This window comes from Pieris rapae, chromosome 14 (assembly GCF_905147795.1).
Source record: "Pieris rapae chromosome 14, ilPieRapa1.1, whole genome shotgun sequence".
In the NCBI taxonomy this organism is placed as follows: Eukaryota; Metazoa; Arthropoda; class Insecta; order Lepidoptera; family Pieridae; genus Pieris; species Pieris rapae.
The window spans coordinates 810154-828364 of record NC_059522.1 but is presented as its reverse complement, the minus strand read 5'-3'; the positions used below and the strand labels follow the sequence as shown (position 1 = coordinate 828364).

Sequence of the window (18211 nt, the reverse complement as noted above, 5' to 3'; positions counted from 1 at the left end):
AACAATTGCATTATTACAACAATTAAAAAAATAAGCTTTAAATTTCATCGAACAAAAATTCAAAAATCGAATATTCAGTTTCAATATTCAATAATAGAACCAAATTTGTTCCTTAAATATTTATAAAGACCAAATTTAAATTTGGAACTTCCAATAATAATACAAGCGTTGATGACCCACAACAATGGAAGTAAACAAATAGTTAAAACGCATTGGCCGTCGATTGCGCTGCAAAAAAAGCGCATCCTATTATCGACTACAACAAAAGGACTTGCAGCGATACCTAAGTACACATCTCGATTCATCGTCTCGACTCGATCCGAACCGATCCTATTGGCGCGCCCCACTGTCGCCGCGCGCGAGCGAGAGGCAACGACAATCGCCGTACGGAGCGACAAGGAGGGAGACGGTCATCTTAGTTGCTGAGTGGCGTCCCACTGGGCGGGGTCTCACCAAGGAGTTAGCCTCAGATGCGCGCAGTTTGGAGGGGCCCGTGCCGAAGGATTGCACTGCAGTCGCTGAACGCGGTATTGCCGCGCGCTCGTGTTGTGTAGGCTAAGGATCGCCTTACGTAACCGATCCGATCGGAAACCAATAATCGATTTGTGAGAGTTTAAAAATCGAATTGTGTACTGTGATTTTTTTACTAACTGAGGATTGTGTTTGAAAGTGATAAACAATTGTGTTTACAGTTTTTTGTGTTACAACAAGTAAGTGGTTGTGATTATTTTGTTTACGTCTTTGGTTCGGTCTTAGGGTTCTTTTAACTGAAGGTTGTCAGTTAAGTAATACAAAACTAATAAAATAAAAAAAAAGACACAAAAAGTCAATAAACAAACATGGGTGTTTTTCAAAGTTTAGGTGATAAAATTATAACTCCATTAAAAACAAAGTTTCAATTAAAACTTGACAAATATCAAATAATTATAAAATAAAATTCAAAACATCTACATTTTAAAAACTTTACCGGTAATTAAAAAAAATTATCGTTATTCTAATAGGACAAAAAAGTCGACCGATTAGAAATCAAACGTATCAATGATGTATTAATACAGTTAATTAGTAATGTTCACTCGTGTGCGATAATGATTGATTGTTAGCGATCAGTTGTTTGCGAACAAACACGCTATCGACAAGAAACGATTCAAATTTGGAAACATTTACTCTAAAACAAAATCATGGAATCCCCTAAATTTAAATTTGGAATGATTTAATATTCTAATTTGAATTAACAATCTTACGTCATAGTATAATTCAAATTTGGAATACTTGACGAATACTTTTTCCATAATACATTTCAATCTTTACTTTTTGAGATATCATTAATTAATTTTGGATTCGGAAAACTGATTATCCATTTTTATGTCAATTGGTTTTGGCACTTGCATTAAATATTAGGTAAAGGGATATCTAGAGCTTGTAAATTTCTTGGCAATAATTTCTTATCTTGTAAGATAATTTCAGTGATACATATATTTTAATATCTGCACATTAATTTCCTAATATTAATTCTATTACTTTAACTTTTTATTACGAAATATTAAAAGTGATAATTTTAGTATTTTATAATGTAACTACCTATCCCTCATTAAAATTCAAACTGTCGTACGAAGACGCGACGGATAGATATTTTAATATTTACAATTAAGAAAATATTATGAATTACATTTGTGAAATTAGAAAAATTAGGAATAATTATGATAGCAAAAATATTGATTCCGTTTAATCATTAATTAAAAGAAATAATATTAGATCTATGAATTACTTCTATTGTTGTTTGTCAAAAATTACTTATTAAAATCTAAATTGCATTAATTCGGTAAAAATAAAAATCTAATTGAATTTGCAATAATTTAATTACAATAATTGCTGTCTACAACAACCCTATATCGCTAAATAAAAAAAGAAATATGAAATGTCACTTTTATATTTCCTTAATATTTTACTGTCACCACAAACTTAATTTATTTTCTAATAACATTATCAATAAACAAATTATAAACATTTGACATTATACAAGTATCTATGGAATACGGAGTTTGAATTTCGAACAGATGGCGTCACTCGAGTTTCTTGACCCCTGTCTATTGTTTGAGATCCACCATTTTCATAGTTTTTGTCTTATTTCAAAATTTAATATAATGTGATAGTCTGTGCTAAATTTAAAATTACTCTTTCTTTTAAATATAGAAGCAATATCGTCTTATCAACATTGTAGTAATTAAATTCACCGCCGGCACTTTTGAAACCGAGTTCGAATTTCAAACTAATACAATGAAAATGACATACGCAAAAATATTTTTTTTTAAATACTAATGTAATACTCAATACAAAGTTTTAATATTTTGAATCTATTTTAAGATTTTTTAATTAAATGCATTTTAAATTTGTATACTTTAAATTAATGTTTTATTCGCCGTCACATATAAATAAATATACATATAAGTAATTAAAAAACATTAATAGATTATCAAAGTAATGTGACAACGGAAGTTTGTTAAATCGCTTAACACATGTGTTTTATCGTTTATAATCATAGTTATTTTTAACTTACCGTGAGACAATATGAGTTCCGATTAATAAGTATCGTTTAATCTTACGTATTGTATTTTATTCGTTTGCAATAATTTGATGAGTTTAGTATCTCGTATACATAACTAATAATACCAATTACCAATAATTTGGAGTTTATATGCTGTATACAAAGTTCGAATTCTGATAACACAAAAATTATTTGGAAAAATGAAGTTTAGCATTTTAATAGAAAAGACAACAATTTACGGGTATTCATAACAAATATATTTATGTGTATGGTGTTATCTCTGGACGTACTGCACTATATATTTTTAATTGTTTCACCAGCAGACTTGGATCTTATCGTTTACATTTTCTACTAAAAACTTCTAATCATAATCTCGGTAAAAAACAAATTTATACTAAAGTAATTTTCAACAGTTTTAAAATATTTAAAAAATGTAATATATATTTCTACACAAATTAGACAAACATTATATAACGGATAGTATTAATATTAAATAGATAATAAATCAATAACCCAATCAATTCGTAATTCGTAATTTAAATTTTTTAAATAGGTACATAAAATTTTAATAAAATTATATTAACCGGTATTATGAATTCCATTAAAAAAAGCTTTATAATTTTTCGTTTGAATTCATATTTTTTTAAATTTCGAACGTATCGAACATATTTTGAATATTATTAAATTTTTGCTTATTAAATGATACATTCCGTTCTTTCTTAAACATTACTTTTGTGTCGTAATTAAAAATTGTTTTTTTTTTTAATTAAATTGGGTATAAAGAATGAATCTTAAAAAAAATCGGTTTTAATACACTGTTGTTAAACAACATATTTTTGATATTTGTGCGTAAATGTCCAGACTTAAATTTAAATTTACTCTATTTCCCATTTTTTTAAATCTCAAATACAAATAATTTGTATTGATAACTTTAGTATTTTTAAGTTGGCAAAGTTTTGTATAGATACTAATTTATAAACTGTTTATATTATCTAAAGATGACACCCAATACTTTAACAAAGTCACCATCAGGGTTGTAAGAACTGTTCGCCTAAATAGTTAATTATATCATTAACTAAAACAGTATCACTATTTTAACCACTCTTTCGTCTCTTTCTATTATTTTAACAAAAATGAGTATTTAATTCAATTAGATTACTACTTAAATCATAATGAAAAACTTGATATATTTTTTTTATATATTTATAAATTAATATAGACAGTCAAAAACTCATACTGTGAGTTTAAAAGTCGGTAGTCGAGGTTTGAATCCCGGAAATGTTAAAGACTTATGGATAAAGTTACCCAAACTGCGTATCAGCAAAGATAAAACAGATGAAAATAAATCCCGTGATGAACAGAACATGGCTATAGTGTAACTTTAGCCGTCTAATTGATACATAAGCCAATACAATTGTTTACATTAGCAATATTATGGATACACAACACCGATTGGTGTAAATTATAAGAGAGAGCGATCGTCTTGTATGTATATTTTGTAGCTTGGCCTAATGACTCCCATCCTTAAGTACGTAGGTACGTATCCCCTGAGCATCAATAAAGTCAGAAAGAAGGAAAACATCGTCAGTAAAACTTGCTTGACAATTCATGACACATACAGAAATTTGTGGTACCAATAAATTAGTACTACTGATTTATTTTATTATTTAATAATATTAATTGTAATCAAAATACTTGTCACTCGAAGACAGCTGAACCAGACCAGTATTATATATTGCTTGAATTCTGAGGAAGGTTATTATGGGAAAAATATTTAAAAAAAGTTGCTCAATTAGGTTTTTATTCCGCAAAAGTGAATCTTTATACCATATGAGAATGTTCCATATGTGGGTAATAGCTACTGTAATTTAGCTTCTATAGTAGCTAATAGACACAAATGGAACATTTTGATTTGATATAAATCATATTAACGTCGTTTCTGTGACTTATTTGATTAAATGTCTTATAAGCCCCAGATGGGGCAAAAAGGCTCAATGTGTCGCTTATTTAGCCTCGTTTTAAGTTAGACTTCTAGCTATCTGTACCTCATCTGTATAACTTTGTTTATGACGATCCCGCTTCCGCTTTGCCTAGCAGTTAATATAACTTGTACCACACAGAACATCACCCACAACCCCCAATCAATAACACACTCTATTCCACACACAAAAAGCTCAATTTCCCGCACACATAGCGTGTGAAAATATGTCGAAGTCTCAATTTAAAGGTTTATCACCGTCAGAAACATGAGGCAGTATTTTTATCGCCATTTTTATTTTTTTCTAAGAATCCGATCTAGTTGATTTTGCTTGATGGAAAGTTTTCGAAAAAAATAGACGTATCGAATATCTAAGTTGCGAAAGGGCTGGGAAGTTTGCGCTGAGAAAACAGAGATGGCGCTGTCACAGTGTTTCAATATAATTAACAGTCGTGTTTCTAGCATTTTCTTTATATGGACAAATTTTACAATGTGATGAAGATTGGAATCCGGGCATAGACTATAAATCTATGCCAACGTTCAAGCGTCTGCCACGTACACCTGATCACTTATCTTATCTTATCTAAAAATATTAAAAAATCGACGTTAGGCACTTACGCCTGATCACTTACTTATCTAAAATAATAGAAATTGACGTAACGAGCGCCTGATCACCTCAACTAAAATAAATAGTTAATGTATTTGCGAACCCTTTAAAGTTTACCTGTATCCCAGCTCTTCAATAACAGGGGCAACAAAACTGGGGGCTGTAGCGCCAAGTTTTTTTACAATAACTAAAACGTCATAACAGATGCGGCGAAATCTGCCGATCACTGAAAAAAGAATCTCGAACATGTGCTTTCCGTCTGCGATCGACGTTTTTTAAGTTTCATTATTAAAGGATATAGAACTAATATAATAAATATATATTATGTATTAGCTATAAGTTTTTATAAATTTTGATAATTGTATGATTTTTTATATTATGTATTTTATTTTTTTCATATATTTAACCTTTAGTTTTCTTTTTAAGAATAGAGAAATTCTTAAAAAACCGGCAACGCACTCGCGAGCTATGAGTGTCCATGTAACACTTAACATCAAAGAGCTTCCTGCCTATTTGCCCTCTTTCCGCAAACTACTATGTTTAATTAAAATCGTTATTGATCACTAAGGCCCGTAGACTATCAATCTAGGTCTAAATAGCTGTTCTGTTCTGAAGTTCTAGAAGTAGTCAAGATGAGTCTGACTTAGAATGAAACTATGGTTTAAGCTAACACTTGTCATTATAAACTGGCATTCAAACGATTAAATATTCTCACACCCTAGCTATGAAAAATATTTTTCTGCTCCTTACCTTCTCAAAAACACAGTATTTCGTATTTTCAAATCGAGAGAAGAAAAGAAGATAAAAAGAGATACGCTTTGGCGATCGAAATTGAATCAACATATTATTTAAATCAAAAGATCATTGACCTCTAAAAGGCCATGAACTCTCACTTGACCTATCAGCTGTTCACGATTACTTTGTATTTACCTGCCTAATAGAGACTGGGGCATGGGGCAAACCAATTAAACCAATAATTAAACCCAGATAAAAAGATGTAATTAAATAAGGATTTTTAATTACTTCAAGAAAAGAGCGTACCAATCTTAGGGCCGGCAACGCACTCTAGAGCCCTCTGGCATTGTGTCCATGGGCGGCACAATGACTTTGTTGTTTTATTTACCTGTTATATACGTTTAGTACGGGAAAACCAAATATACTGAATCAAGTATAATTCATTCTATAAATCGAGAAAAATCAGTTCCAGTTGACATATAATGTCTGCAATCTCGTTCTGAGCGCTGTCAAACATGTCAAACCTCATAGAAAAAAATGGTTTGACAGCTCTCGAAACTTGATTCAAGTTTGACACGAGCTCTTGAATACGGGCCTTGAGATTTCCGAGTACGAATCATAACAGATAATCAATGGTGTCGTGACTAAAATATCTAGTCTATAAATAGTACACTAAATATCACACGGATCATTACTGGACGTCACCTGTTCGGAAGTCAATGTAGACATTTAATCTTCAAAGTCGGTTAAACTATTTTATTAATACCAATCCTTACTTCTCTCTCTTCATTCGGTAGCTCATGTCAAGTCATGGTCAAGGATTTATCTTCGCAATCCTTACCTTTCACTCTTCAGTCGGTAGCTTATGTCTGGTCAACACCAGCAAGGATAGATCTTCTTGCCAAGCCTTACCTTTCTCTCTTTAGTCAGTAGCTAATTATTGGTCGTGGTCAAGGAAATATCATCTTCTTCTCATACCTTTTAAAGTATGGCGATGGCTACTATAATTTTGGAATGCTTGAAAAATGATTTGGTTTTCGTCCACGTCCGTCGTCCAGGTGTCCTTCTACCTGCCACTCTCTCTCTCTCTCTATCCAAAGCCTCCTTGTATCAGTTTGAGGACGATGAGTCTTACATTTGTCCACCTGGTTGATGAACGGCCACGTTTTTCCTTCTGTTACAAACCACCAATTTCTCCAAGTTCTCGTCGCCATATTCTTTATATTTCTATTAATTCACTCTAAATAGATAGAAGTTCAGAAGCAAAAATCTGTTTCATTTTAAAACATCATCAATAAGTAGAATCGACGTGTTACCAAAAATACTCGTATATTTCCGTGGGGTGCTATGATGAACTGCATTTGAATGTGGTTAGGGTGACCATGACTTTAGCCTAAATGTTTCTCAACATTGCCCCACAGGGAGGGCAGGGGGGAAATTGGATGTTAGGTTTAAAATAATTAAGTGGCGCTTCGACCTTCTTATAGCCTGTGATTTCTGTATCTGAAAATGTATTGGTTGGCACAGCCGAAGATCGAACCTACAATCTTAGGGATGAGAATCTAACGCTGAAGTAGACCGACACTACAAAATTACGAAATATGTGTAAAAAAAAATTATTATGGTCACACTACCGGGAGAAAAAAATATTGAAATGTCATACATCGTTTACCGATGTCTTTTTCCGTTCCCCTCACGTTAATGTCACTTATTTCGAATTCGTAATATCGGCTGGAGTTAAGAATAGGCGGCTTTTTTTTCTTATTAAACCTGTATCAAGTTCTAGATTGTTGCCATATCACAACATAGACAAAATGATTTCACATATTTTATTTTTTTTAATGCTTTGGAAAAATATATTACAGTTATGCTATTACAAAACGATCTTAATAATTTAGATTATAGAGCACAGAACATTTTATATATATATATATATATTTTATGACTATAAGCTGTGGATTATCTGTATGTGTGACACACGAAAGTCTTCACTCGAAATTACTATATATGGGAGACATCATTCACTATACATACAGAGAAAGAAGAGTACATACCGTACTACTAAAGTCAATTAAAGATTTAAATGTCATTCTTAAAATTTCTTTCCCGCGCTTTTTTGCCGCTATAAGTACGTCATCTCCGTTTTAGTTCCCTAATGAGTAATAAATTGATTAATTATGATCCCCACGAGTGTTGTTTGATATAATTACTATTTATTTTTAAAATATTTTCATATCTGTCTCACTTATCTATCTCTGTTATTTATGGCGTCAAGATGGCGCCTCGGTGTAGATACGTTTTATTTATTGTAGCAATACAAAAATTGTCTTCGTTATTTTTTAAGTGTAATAGGCATTTTAATCGTATTCATTATAAATATTATCAAACATCAAAATTAACCCAAATTACCATAATCTATAGTCGACATACACTTTGTATTAGCGTCTTATCAAACATTCGATCGCCCTATATCGATGCCATAGACAAGTTGATGTCCAAAAATAATTAAATGGCAACACACCTGCCAGCTAATAAATAAAAATAATACAAGCACGCGATGTCTCGAATCAATTGTCGATAATCGAGTCTTTTTGAAATTCGAGTGGCGGGCTGAGGGATTGCCATGTTCTTGGCCTGTCAAATTGAAATTGACAATTTGGACGATATTGAATTTTTATTGCTTTCTTTGATATATTAAAGTCATTGATTGAACCGATACCCGACACGAAATGTGCTTCAAACGGTAATTTTATGTAAATACAATTCTTTTGCTATAAAATATCGTATAAAGTCGTCATTTAAATATCGAACGGAGTTTTAAACTCAACGTTCCATTTTCAAAAACAAGGAGCAAGTACCGAAATATGCACTTAGCCCAACAAAGAGCGCTAACAACATTCCATCAATCAAACTGCAATAAAATAATCGAATTTTGCGAACGTCGAGTGCAGTTCAAAGAGCGAACGAGAAACCACAACGGATTAAAAAGAACAAACTTCGGAAATATGACTAATATCTGGCACAGAGTTGAGTGTCGATAACGCGTCTATGGCAACAAAAGAAAGACGCGGGAAAGAGGAATTCGAAAAAGGAACGCTTTGACGTTCGACTTTCAGATTTGGAATGTTTTCAAATTATCGGCATCTACTGTGAATTTTAATTTTTTTAAATTTAGACTTATCTACTGTGGTTAAAATGAACTTTACGTCGACTTAAACCCCGGTTATAAGACCTACCGGGTAAACCTTGTATCCACCTGTCACTGCGTAAATCTTCACAAGCTATAAAACGCTACTAACCTTAAAGCCAGCTATTAAAAGTAAAAGCGTCATCAATTCATCGCTTTCCGATAAAACTTTTACAATAAAATAGGGCAGGTGCTCAGTGCGTAAACACAGCCACAACGTGTTTATCACTACCATAAACTATAAGATTAGTTAAACCCTCGCCCGTATTCCGAGGGCATAAGGTTCATGATTCCGTCACTGTATTGGTTCCGTGACTGTTCCTACCAATCGATGGATTGCTTTAACGAAGTTTTTTTTATTAACTGCCCTAATTTATGGCTTTTGAAAAGTATTTTCTTACTGAAGAATTTTCCAATTGGTTTTCATCGAAGGTTAAAAGGCTTTACCACGCAATGTTATGTAGGTTAAGTATGTGATTGTTTTACCCCTCACTGCTATACATACACAGCATACATACATAAACAGGGAATCCCAGGTGGAATTTCTGGTACACCATTCTGGCTTTACAATCCTGCTTGAAGACTTTCCTTCAGACTATCCTAGCCACAAGTATCTATCAATTGAAATAAACTGATATCAATTATCAAGATATCAAGAGCAGTGTTGGATAAAAGGCTTCATCGTGCGGCTCTCATAAGGTCATAGGTTCAATCCCCGGCTGTGCACCAGTGGACTTTTTAATATGTAGGTAGTAAAATTCGAACTCGAACGATGAAGGAAAACATCGTGAGGAAACCGGCTTTAGACAAATGATCATGAAATGTTGATTTATCAACTATCAACACCATTTATATTTATCAAAATAGATGTCAAACTAAACTTGGGCTGTTCGCAAAATGAATTTAAAACTTAATCCCGATATTTCTTCTGCTTGTCGAGAAATTTGTGCACAAACATACGTACACTGTTTATGATATATCAGAAATTTAGGACACCCCTTATTTTATTAAATATATATTTTATACAGGCACTATACAAGTATATCAATTCGATTGAATATCTGTATAATCAAATTGCGTGTAACGACTTAATTTTTCGAAATTAATCGCTTCTTTCAATTCATAAATCCTTGAAAATAATGTCGTTATATTTGAATTGTTAATTTTCATCAAGATATTTTTAATGTTTTAGGAAATTCCAATCCAATAAATTTTATAGATTATTTTCAATCTTTTCGCAATTGTTCCATGTTCGCATGAACGCGAATTATCTGCGTTATTATTTCGATTCTTTAAGCTAACTCTAACGCAATTGAATATGTAGAGTTTCAAAGATTAATATATTTTAGATATATAATATTATATATAGATATAATTATATTTTTTTATCTCTCAATGTTAAGTTTTCTGTTTCATATATTTTGCAAATCAATGATCATGATATACAGAAATCTGATTGTAACGACTGATACATTTTTTTATACATTGTTTACTTTCATAATATGTATAGCTGTAAACTTATAAACGAGATATAAACGAATACTTAACTTAATAGATTAAGTATTTATTCATGTTAACCCAAACAAAAATGCTCTACTTGGCACAAAGTACTCAGGAAGTATTCCTGGTTGATTTATTTTTGTGTTAAAATGTCCGTCGAAAGACCGCGAATGCGTTAATAAGCCTTCTGTGGGCTTATCTACATCAGGCCTCCCCTACTAATGAATATTAACTAATAAACTGTAAAGCGAATTCTAGTGGGAATTATTTATTTTTGTATGAGTCATTTTGGTGTCACGTATGATATACGATACTGATTGATATATTGATAAAAATATATTTTATGGAAAGTTGCGTAATGGTTTTTATAATTTTATTGAAGGCGTATCATATTTAATACCATGCCAATATTATATTAGTTTAAAGCCTAAATAATATTTATTGTTAAAATAATTGTGTTACAGTCTCATCATAGCAGACCTTCTAGCATGATTTGGAAACCAAAACAGAAGCATATACTTTTGTCTTTGAAGACTTCATTTGTCAGTGATTTTACAAACGAATTTTGACATTCTCATCTTCCCTGACTGAGTCACGGATTAGAAAATACAAAATTTTAAAGTTAATCTATATTAGAGCGCCCTATCAATCTTGATACTTGGAATACTCGCGCGTCGCTCAGTTTTTTGTGAGTCAGTGACGAATTGACCAAGAACAAAAAAACGGACACAATCGAATACAATCGATCCAAGTCGGTGGGTTCGTGCGGGCGTGTAATCCTGTTTGCATATCGGCGCACGAAACTGCCGCACTTATCATGTTTATTGATTGACACGCTAGTAATTCAACGTTGTGGCTACCGCTCCTGATTGTGCTCGTGTCTTGGGATGTCGCGAATAACTTATGTGTCATCGGCACTTAACAACGCGAACATTAGGATTAGGAATATGAGGATTCACACATCATGGGCATGGTTAGAGCCTACGAACTTATGGGTAAGATTCGCACGCTAAAGCCAATACGCCAACGCTACTTGGGGCAGTACAAATACTTAAAAAAACAATATTTGAAAAGTTAATTATATTGTATTATAAAATCTTATAAATATGTATATTCTTTAATGTATGACAATGAAATTTGCCGTCTTCCGTATTGACCTACTTCTCGGAGATCCTTCGTTCCAATTTCCTCTGGCCTTTATAATCGCATTTGTACTGCATTGTATTTGTATAATTTGCGCTACATTAGACGCTCAGCCCGTAACTTGGATCAAATATCAAAATCAACTTGTCGCTGTATTCGTGAGGTGGCGATTGGCTCACACCTAAACTTTTAATATTGATTTGACTATATTTTTAAATTCCATAGAGCCCAAAGCATTAAAAGGAAACACTGTAACAAAAGAAAAACGAAATCCACGAAGAGCCGAGTCATCGCGCGAATTTCCTTTAAGCTGTCAATTTTCCTTACCGTATCGGGCTGAGCATCAAACATAAAAATTAGTTTCGACACGAACCGCTAGCCGATTGTCTGCCAACAATGGAATCGATTACATGACTACTTTTTTTCAGTTTCAGCCTGTCAAGAACACGCGATTGACACTGACACTTAAACAAAAAGAAGTCTATGGTCTGAAAATGCGCGCCAAGTTTGAATTTGGAAGACATTTGCGTGGGTGACGGGTCAGATCGCGCCGGGAATCAGCGGTGCGCGGACGTCCGGATGCACCCCACCGGCGCGGCCAGCCTGCCCGCCGCACCAGAGGCGGAGGTGCAAGCTATGCACTCGATGGACTGGCTCTTTAAGAAGGAAAGAATATATCTTCTAGCACAGTTCTGGCAACAGGTAATGTCTTATGACAGTCAAATCAAACCAAAATCTAGAAAACACTTCAGAAATTCCTTCTCAATATTAAATGACTGCTTACCTAATAGTTGGCCGTAAGTTGTTATTAGTAATAATTGTCTGGGTTAGATGGCAAGCTGGGTTGGTTTGATAATAGCATTATCTCCACGACACAAAAACAGTCAGAAAATCGATTAATGCCAACATTATAACCGCAATTAACCTGTAATACCCAACCTTAGGGTCGGGGGTACCGTACCCGACCGAAACAATTATTATCTATTGTTCTAATAATCGTTATGCAAATATCTGATCGACTTGTGTTGAGATACAAGTTGATATTAATTTACTGTACCTACGTATACTGATGTATAGACCATACAACAAGTTAGTTAATAACCTTCCAGACAGTAAACTTGAAAGTACTGACAAGTAATTCAACATTTTGCATTGATTATAACGACACCTGTCAACTGTCAAATTTCAATGAAATAAAATAAAAATCCAGAAACAATGCAATCTATAGGAGTAAAATTGTTTATAATGAATTTGACAGTACTAAATGCCAAAACCGAATATTCATTTAATAGACTACTATTGGTAAGTGAAATAATGGAAGTTAGTGATTTCCCCCGCCGCCAGTTGTGTGATTTGCCTTTTATAAAAACGTTTAAAAAATGGTGACCGAAAATAAGACTTGGGTTAAAGGTCTCGTTACCAAGCCATAAAATTATTTAAAAAAATTAACCGTACTAAAAAGGAATTAGACATATCGCGTTGCTAATAAGGTCAACTGTCAACTGTCAAAAGCGTACTCAGGGCTACTCTATAGAGTACAAATAAAAAACCAGAGACTACAATAAGTAAATAAAATTATAACACTTTGTTCTGTGATTATTTTTACATACAGCCGTAAGATGGCTAACGACTTTTGGCACTCCGAGGGGTTATGATATATCCGAATCTTAATGTGGGCGTTGTTAGGGTTAAACTATAGGGTAGCGGTCACTCACCTTTTAATTACGTTACGAAAGTGTGTTTGCATGTTTTTGACAATAGTCCAATCAATTAAAACATTATTACTTCCTTTAAATTAAATTATATTATTAAATATTAGCTTTTTATTAGTCGCGTTTAAAAATACAAGTTTAGAAACAGTTTCAATCGAATCGTATTTAGTAATACTAATAATCTGATAGAACAGTAACTGCAATTGTAATTTCAATAGAATTTCTGAGGGATAAGTTGTTAGATCGATATCAATCTTAATAAAGATAAAAGCGGATGTTACGACATCTTGAATTAACGGAAATAACTAATCGTTGTTTTCAAGGTCCTGCTGATAGAAAATGTATTATGAAGTTATGTACTTAAATCGTCTTTGAGTAACAAAAAACGTTTATCTATAAAAAACCACATAATTGTGCTTCCAGACCAAAGAAAAGCTTTTTATAATTTTTTGTGTTTATAATTACGTACGTTAATTTAAATGTAAATGCTTCAATAAGAACAGAGATACAATGTTTTCCCTTGGCTACGTATAAATATAATAAACAATTTTTTGTAGTAGTTTATATAGTATCTTAGACAATAATTTACAATGATATTAAAAGCATATTTTTTCGTTAATGTAAAGGTAATGGTAATCTATATCAAGTCTTGGAGTTGTTCTGAGTCCTTGATCGGTTCCTGATTTATCAGAAAACAACTCTTTGATAGATTTAACCTGAGTGAATTAATGCATCGTAAGAAAACCAGCGTAGACCGAAAAATCGACAGCGTGAGTCAGGCCCGATCGGACCTATATGCCTATTAGAAAGTAAGAAACAATCGGAAAACCCAGAGCCGAAGGGTTGCTATATTGTTTAATTTAGTTGTTAAATTTAATACAGTAAAATGAGTTTCGCATTCTTTGAAATCGCATAAAATAGAAATGGTCGTTTAAAATGACACCCAGCATCGGAATTTCGAAATATGTCAATGTCTACGGCGGTAATAAAATAAATAACGCGTACTTTCCAACATCGCATTGATAGAGGCATCTCTGGCTTGGCGCCAATGGGCTTTTGCTTGTCTAAAAGGCATTCTGAGGAAGAAACTATCATATCTTAAAAAAAAAATTTGATTTTTAAAGCGTGACAAACTGTGCGAGCTACCTCCTCCCTGTGTTCGTTCGTTTCAGTCTGCTGACGTCTGCTGTCCACATTGATTCCAACTCTTTCCCTCTTCCTTCACCAGGTCATCTGTCCTCCTAGTGGGAGGCCGTCCAGTGCTTCGCATGCTGGTCCTCGAACCTCCATTCCAGGACTTTTTTTATCCCATTGTTTTTTCCCCACCCTAATTAAGTCCTAATAAGAAATGATTTGCTTCAGTTCAAACAATTTGTATAACTTAGCACTTGGCGATTTAAAAGATTGGCGTAGAGTTTCTTGCCAGTTATTCTTGCTCCCTCTATACCCTTGACTTGAGAACTGGTAGATAATGTAAATTTAGAATAAATATAACATCTTTTCTGTTGACGTTTATAAGTCTACTATGAATAAATTAGTTTTGAGTTTGAATTTGAAGTATCGATTTTATATTGCAATTAAAAGCATTTTACTCGTATTCCCTGTGACAAATAAAAAAGGTTTGTGTATAAACTTAATTATTTTTGTTTATACCAAACCATTATTGTTCATGAGTATCAAAATATATAAAATCTCCTCCGGCTTAGTAAAAGAGCGGAATATTTTTTAACTAAAATACTTAAATAACACATCGAAGTATGTAATTTATTAATTTTCATCTGCTCCAGATGCTATATTTTGCAAGCTTTCTTTACCACCAACTAGATGGCGCCAGTATTAGTAACGACGAACATAAAACTTTCATTACACCTTATTTCTTTAACAAGCTTTTTAGCGACTAGCCGCCACTAGCGGTTGTACCAGGAGTTTTAAAACAACACTAGTATTATAAACGATTAAGAGTTTTTCAAATTTTGTGCGTATATCATTATCCCCACTATTGGTAGAGACTACACATATGTTATATATTTTCAATGAATCATAACTAGTACCGAATCGTGTGGAGCTTACTCATGGAAGCCAGTTCCAGTGATGCAAATTTGGGGATACCCTCAAAATTTTAAGGATCAAGATGTCTTGATTTTTTAAAGATTTAAGTATAAAATTTATATGAAGCCTAGAAGTCAACATAGGTACTAAGCAAATTTTCAAAAATTTAGTCTTAATTTTATACTTAAATCTTTTTTTTATATTCTTAGTTATGCAATCTTCCAAACACCCATGACCGACGAATTTCCACGTTATCTTTGCACGTGTTGGTCTGTTACATTTGTTGCCACTTACACCGTTTTTGACTTGGTATCAAAGTTTCAAATGATTGAAGATTGTCTGTGATAGTGACGTCAAAATTGTATACTTTATAACGAGACGTTAACGGAAATCGCAATTAATACACGACGTATGCAAATTCGTACGTAAATAGCCTTAATCAATAATTTAAACAATAGTATCATAGTACATTCATACGAATCGTTGAATGCATCGCAATTCCATGAATGAATATTTTGCATAGAGTTTTTAATATGGGCCCGCCATTGTTGCATTCGCTATTGAAGGATAAAATATTTTTCATCGTTAATATATAATACTAATACTTATCTATATCTGTTTCATGATTTGTCTATCTAATAGGCGAGTAGATGGACAGATGTGCCAGACATTTTTGGTCTAAATCCTTTCAATACCTTCGTACGAGCGAATGTTAAATACATAGAAAGAAAGTCTAAAAGCTAGGCCAACTATTTTTTTTATTATAAGTCCAGTATAAAGAATGTCCCTATATTGCAGTCAATGAGATATATCATAGACAATAGATATTTTCGCTGGAATTCAAACACATCAAACACTTAAGTATTCGCATAGTTATGGTTAACAGAGATTAATTTTGTTTTAAAGTTAATAAAATTCGAAGCATAAAAGATCCTTTGATTACAATTAAGAGTCGTAAAGTGGTTAAAGACAGCCTTTATCGAGAGCCGCGGGTTCGATTATTATCATTATAGGTTATAGAACGGTAGCTATATTATTTTTATTATTCAGTAGTTTTTATTAGGTATGGCGCCAAACCACAGACAATGGAAATCAGATATGTAGATTAAAATTCGAATATTTTGAAATGTGATCTGTGCTGCCACAGAACTGCTAATTTTTTTTATAGACCACGCAGCAAATGGGACGGAGGCCTGGTGTTAAATTATACCGCCTATGGACACTTTCAATGTCAGAGGGCTCGCGAGTGCGTTGGCAGCCTTTTAAGATTTAGTACTGTTTTTTTTTCTATTATATTTTACTAAAATATGCTAATTAGTGATGAGCGTAATTAATCGAGTCGATAATATCGATGATATCAAATGGTTGCCGCAGGTGGAATGTCGAATTCCCATAGCCTTGGGTGCAAGAATGTGTCCCGTTTTGGCAAAAAATACACTTTCCCATGCCAACGACCCGCGCTTCGCCATAGACTAAATACAATACTTTTCATTCCATTCGATTAAATTGTTTAATTATAAAACGAAAATTTTGGAATTTTTTATCAGCTTCTAAAACTTTATAATTTTAAGTTTTACTTCTTCAAAAGTTTAAAGAGTATACTTTTCTTTCGATGCGCTGAGGCACTGAGAACTTGGAGAAACTGATCGTAGGTAGGTAGGTTGGTTCTTGGAGAACTGATTACACAATTTGACCGATCAAGTAAAAGTCGTCCTCAAAACTGCCATAAGACAGGCGTTGGACAGAATCCAGCTTCGAATGTTGCCTGACCACGACGCTCAATCATCAGTTGCTGATTGAAGAGATATTCCGATATTCCTTCCCCAAAGGTCGGCAATGCACTCAGTAGATAGGACGATGACTGCCAGGCTAAAACATTAAATAGCCATCTAATAATAATTTATATAACGTGAGTGAAATGCATTCACATATCAAAGATTTTAAACTTCGGCAAATCGTCACAAACTATTAAACACATCAGAAATGTAGCGGAATTAATCCACAGATTATAAATCGGCACAGATTATTAAACGTAAAAAAATTGGAATTCGACCTCGCTATTTGAAAAAAGAACCTCACCTGTATTTAAAAATCGATTGCAGCCAAAAAATTGTCACTGACAAATGATGCGGTTGAAATTACGAATTCAAATCTTCGAATTTCGAACAAAAACCGCCATTAACCGACGGTTTCGGTTGATTTTCGGGGCTTCGTGTTTTTTGTCTATCAGGCTAATCGATGCATTGGCCTTACTAATTCGATTTGTTCTCCGCCCATCGGCTCTATAAGTGGGCGGGCCATATCGATTCTTCTACGAATCACTAATATAAAAATAATTGTTTGAGATGCTGTTGCATCTGCTGACATAGTAATTAAATTATCACTCATAGTTAATTGTTTTTAAGATCATTATCTGTCCGAGCTTTAACGTTCTTAAGCTAACTACAGTTTAAAGTTTTGTATGTGTCGACCATAAATTAGGACGAACACATGCATACAGTAATGTAAAAAACGTTTCTTTGACATATACGTAATAATATAAATCTTTTGTAGGGCATAGATAATTGACAACTCTAGAGTATACTTGGTCTACGTTTTAATTCTTAAAGTGCCGGTAAAATGTCTACAATTTTTTATACATTATCATGTATTCTATTATCTCTGATTTTAAAAATGATCTTATTTTTTTTTTAAATTGTCTCTGATTTTTTTAGTGTCACTGCACATTTAACACTACGATCTCGTCTTAAGACTAAAC

The 18211-nt window shown here is 33.0% G+C and overlaps 1 protein-coding gene across 6 annotated transcripts in view; it reads left to right on the top strand.

The window, feature by feature from the left end:
* The first annotated feature begins 469 nt into the window (after positions 1-469).
* LOC111003471 (homeobox protein cut) overlaps positions 470-18211 on the top strand; it is a 121163-nt gene continuing 103421 nt past the window's right edge. For all 6 annotated transcript variants that reach the window (XM_022274014.2, XM_022274031.2, XM_022274023.2 and 3 more), the window contains exons 1-2: positions 470-710; positions 12121-12394. In XM_022274014.2, the coding sequence (XP_022129706.1) occupies positions 12272-12394 (123 nt within the window). In that variant the 5' untranslated portion in view covers positions 470-710; positions 12121-12271. The remainder of the gene's footprint in view (positions 711-12120; positions 12395-18211) is intronic.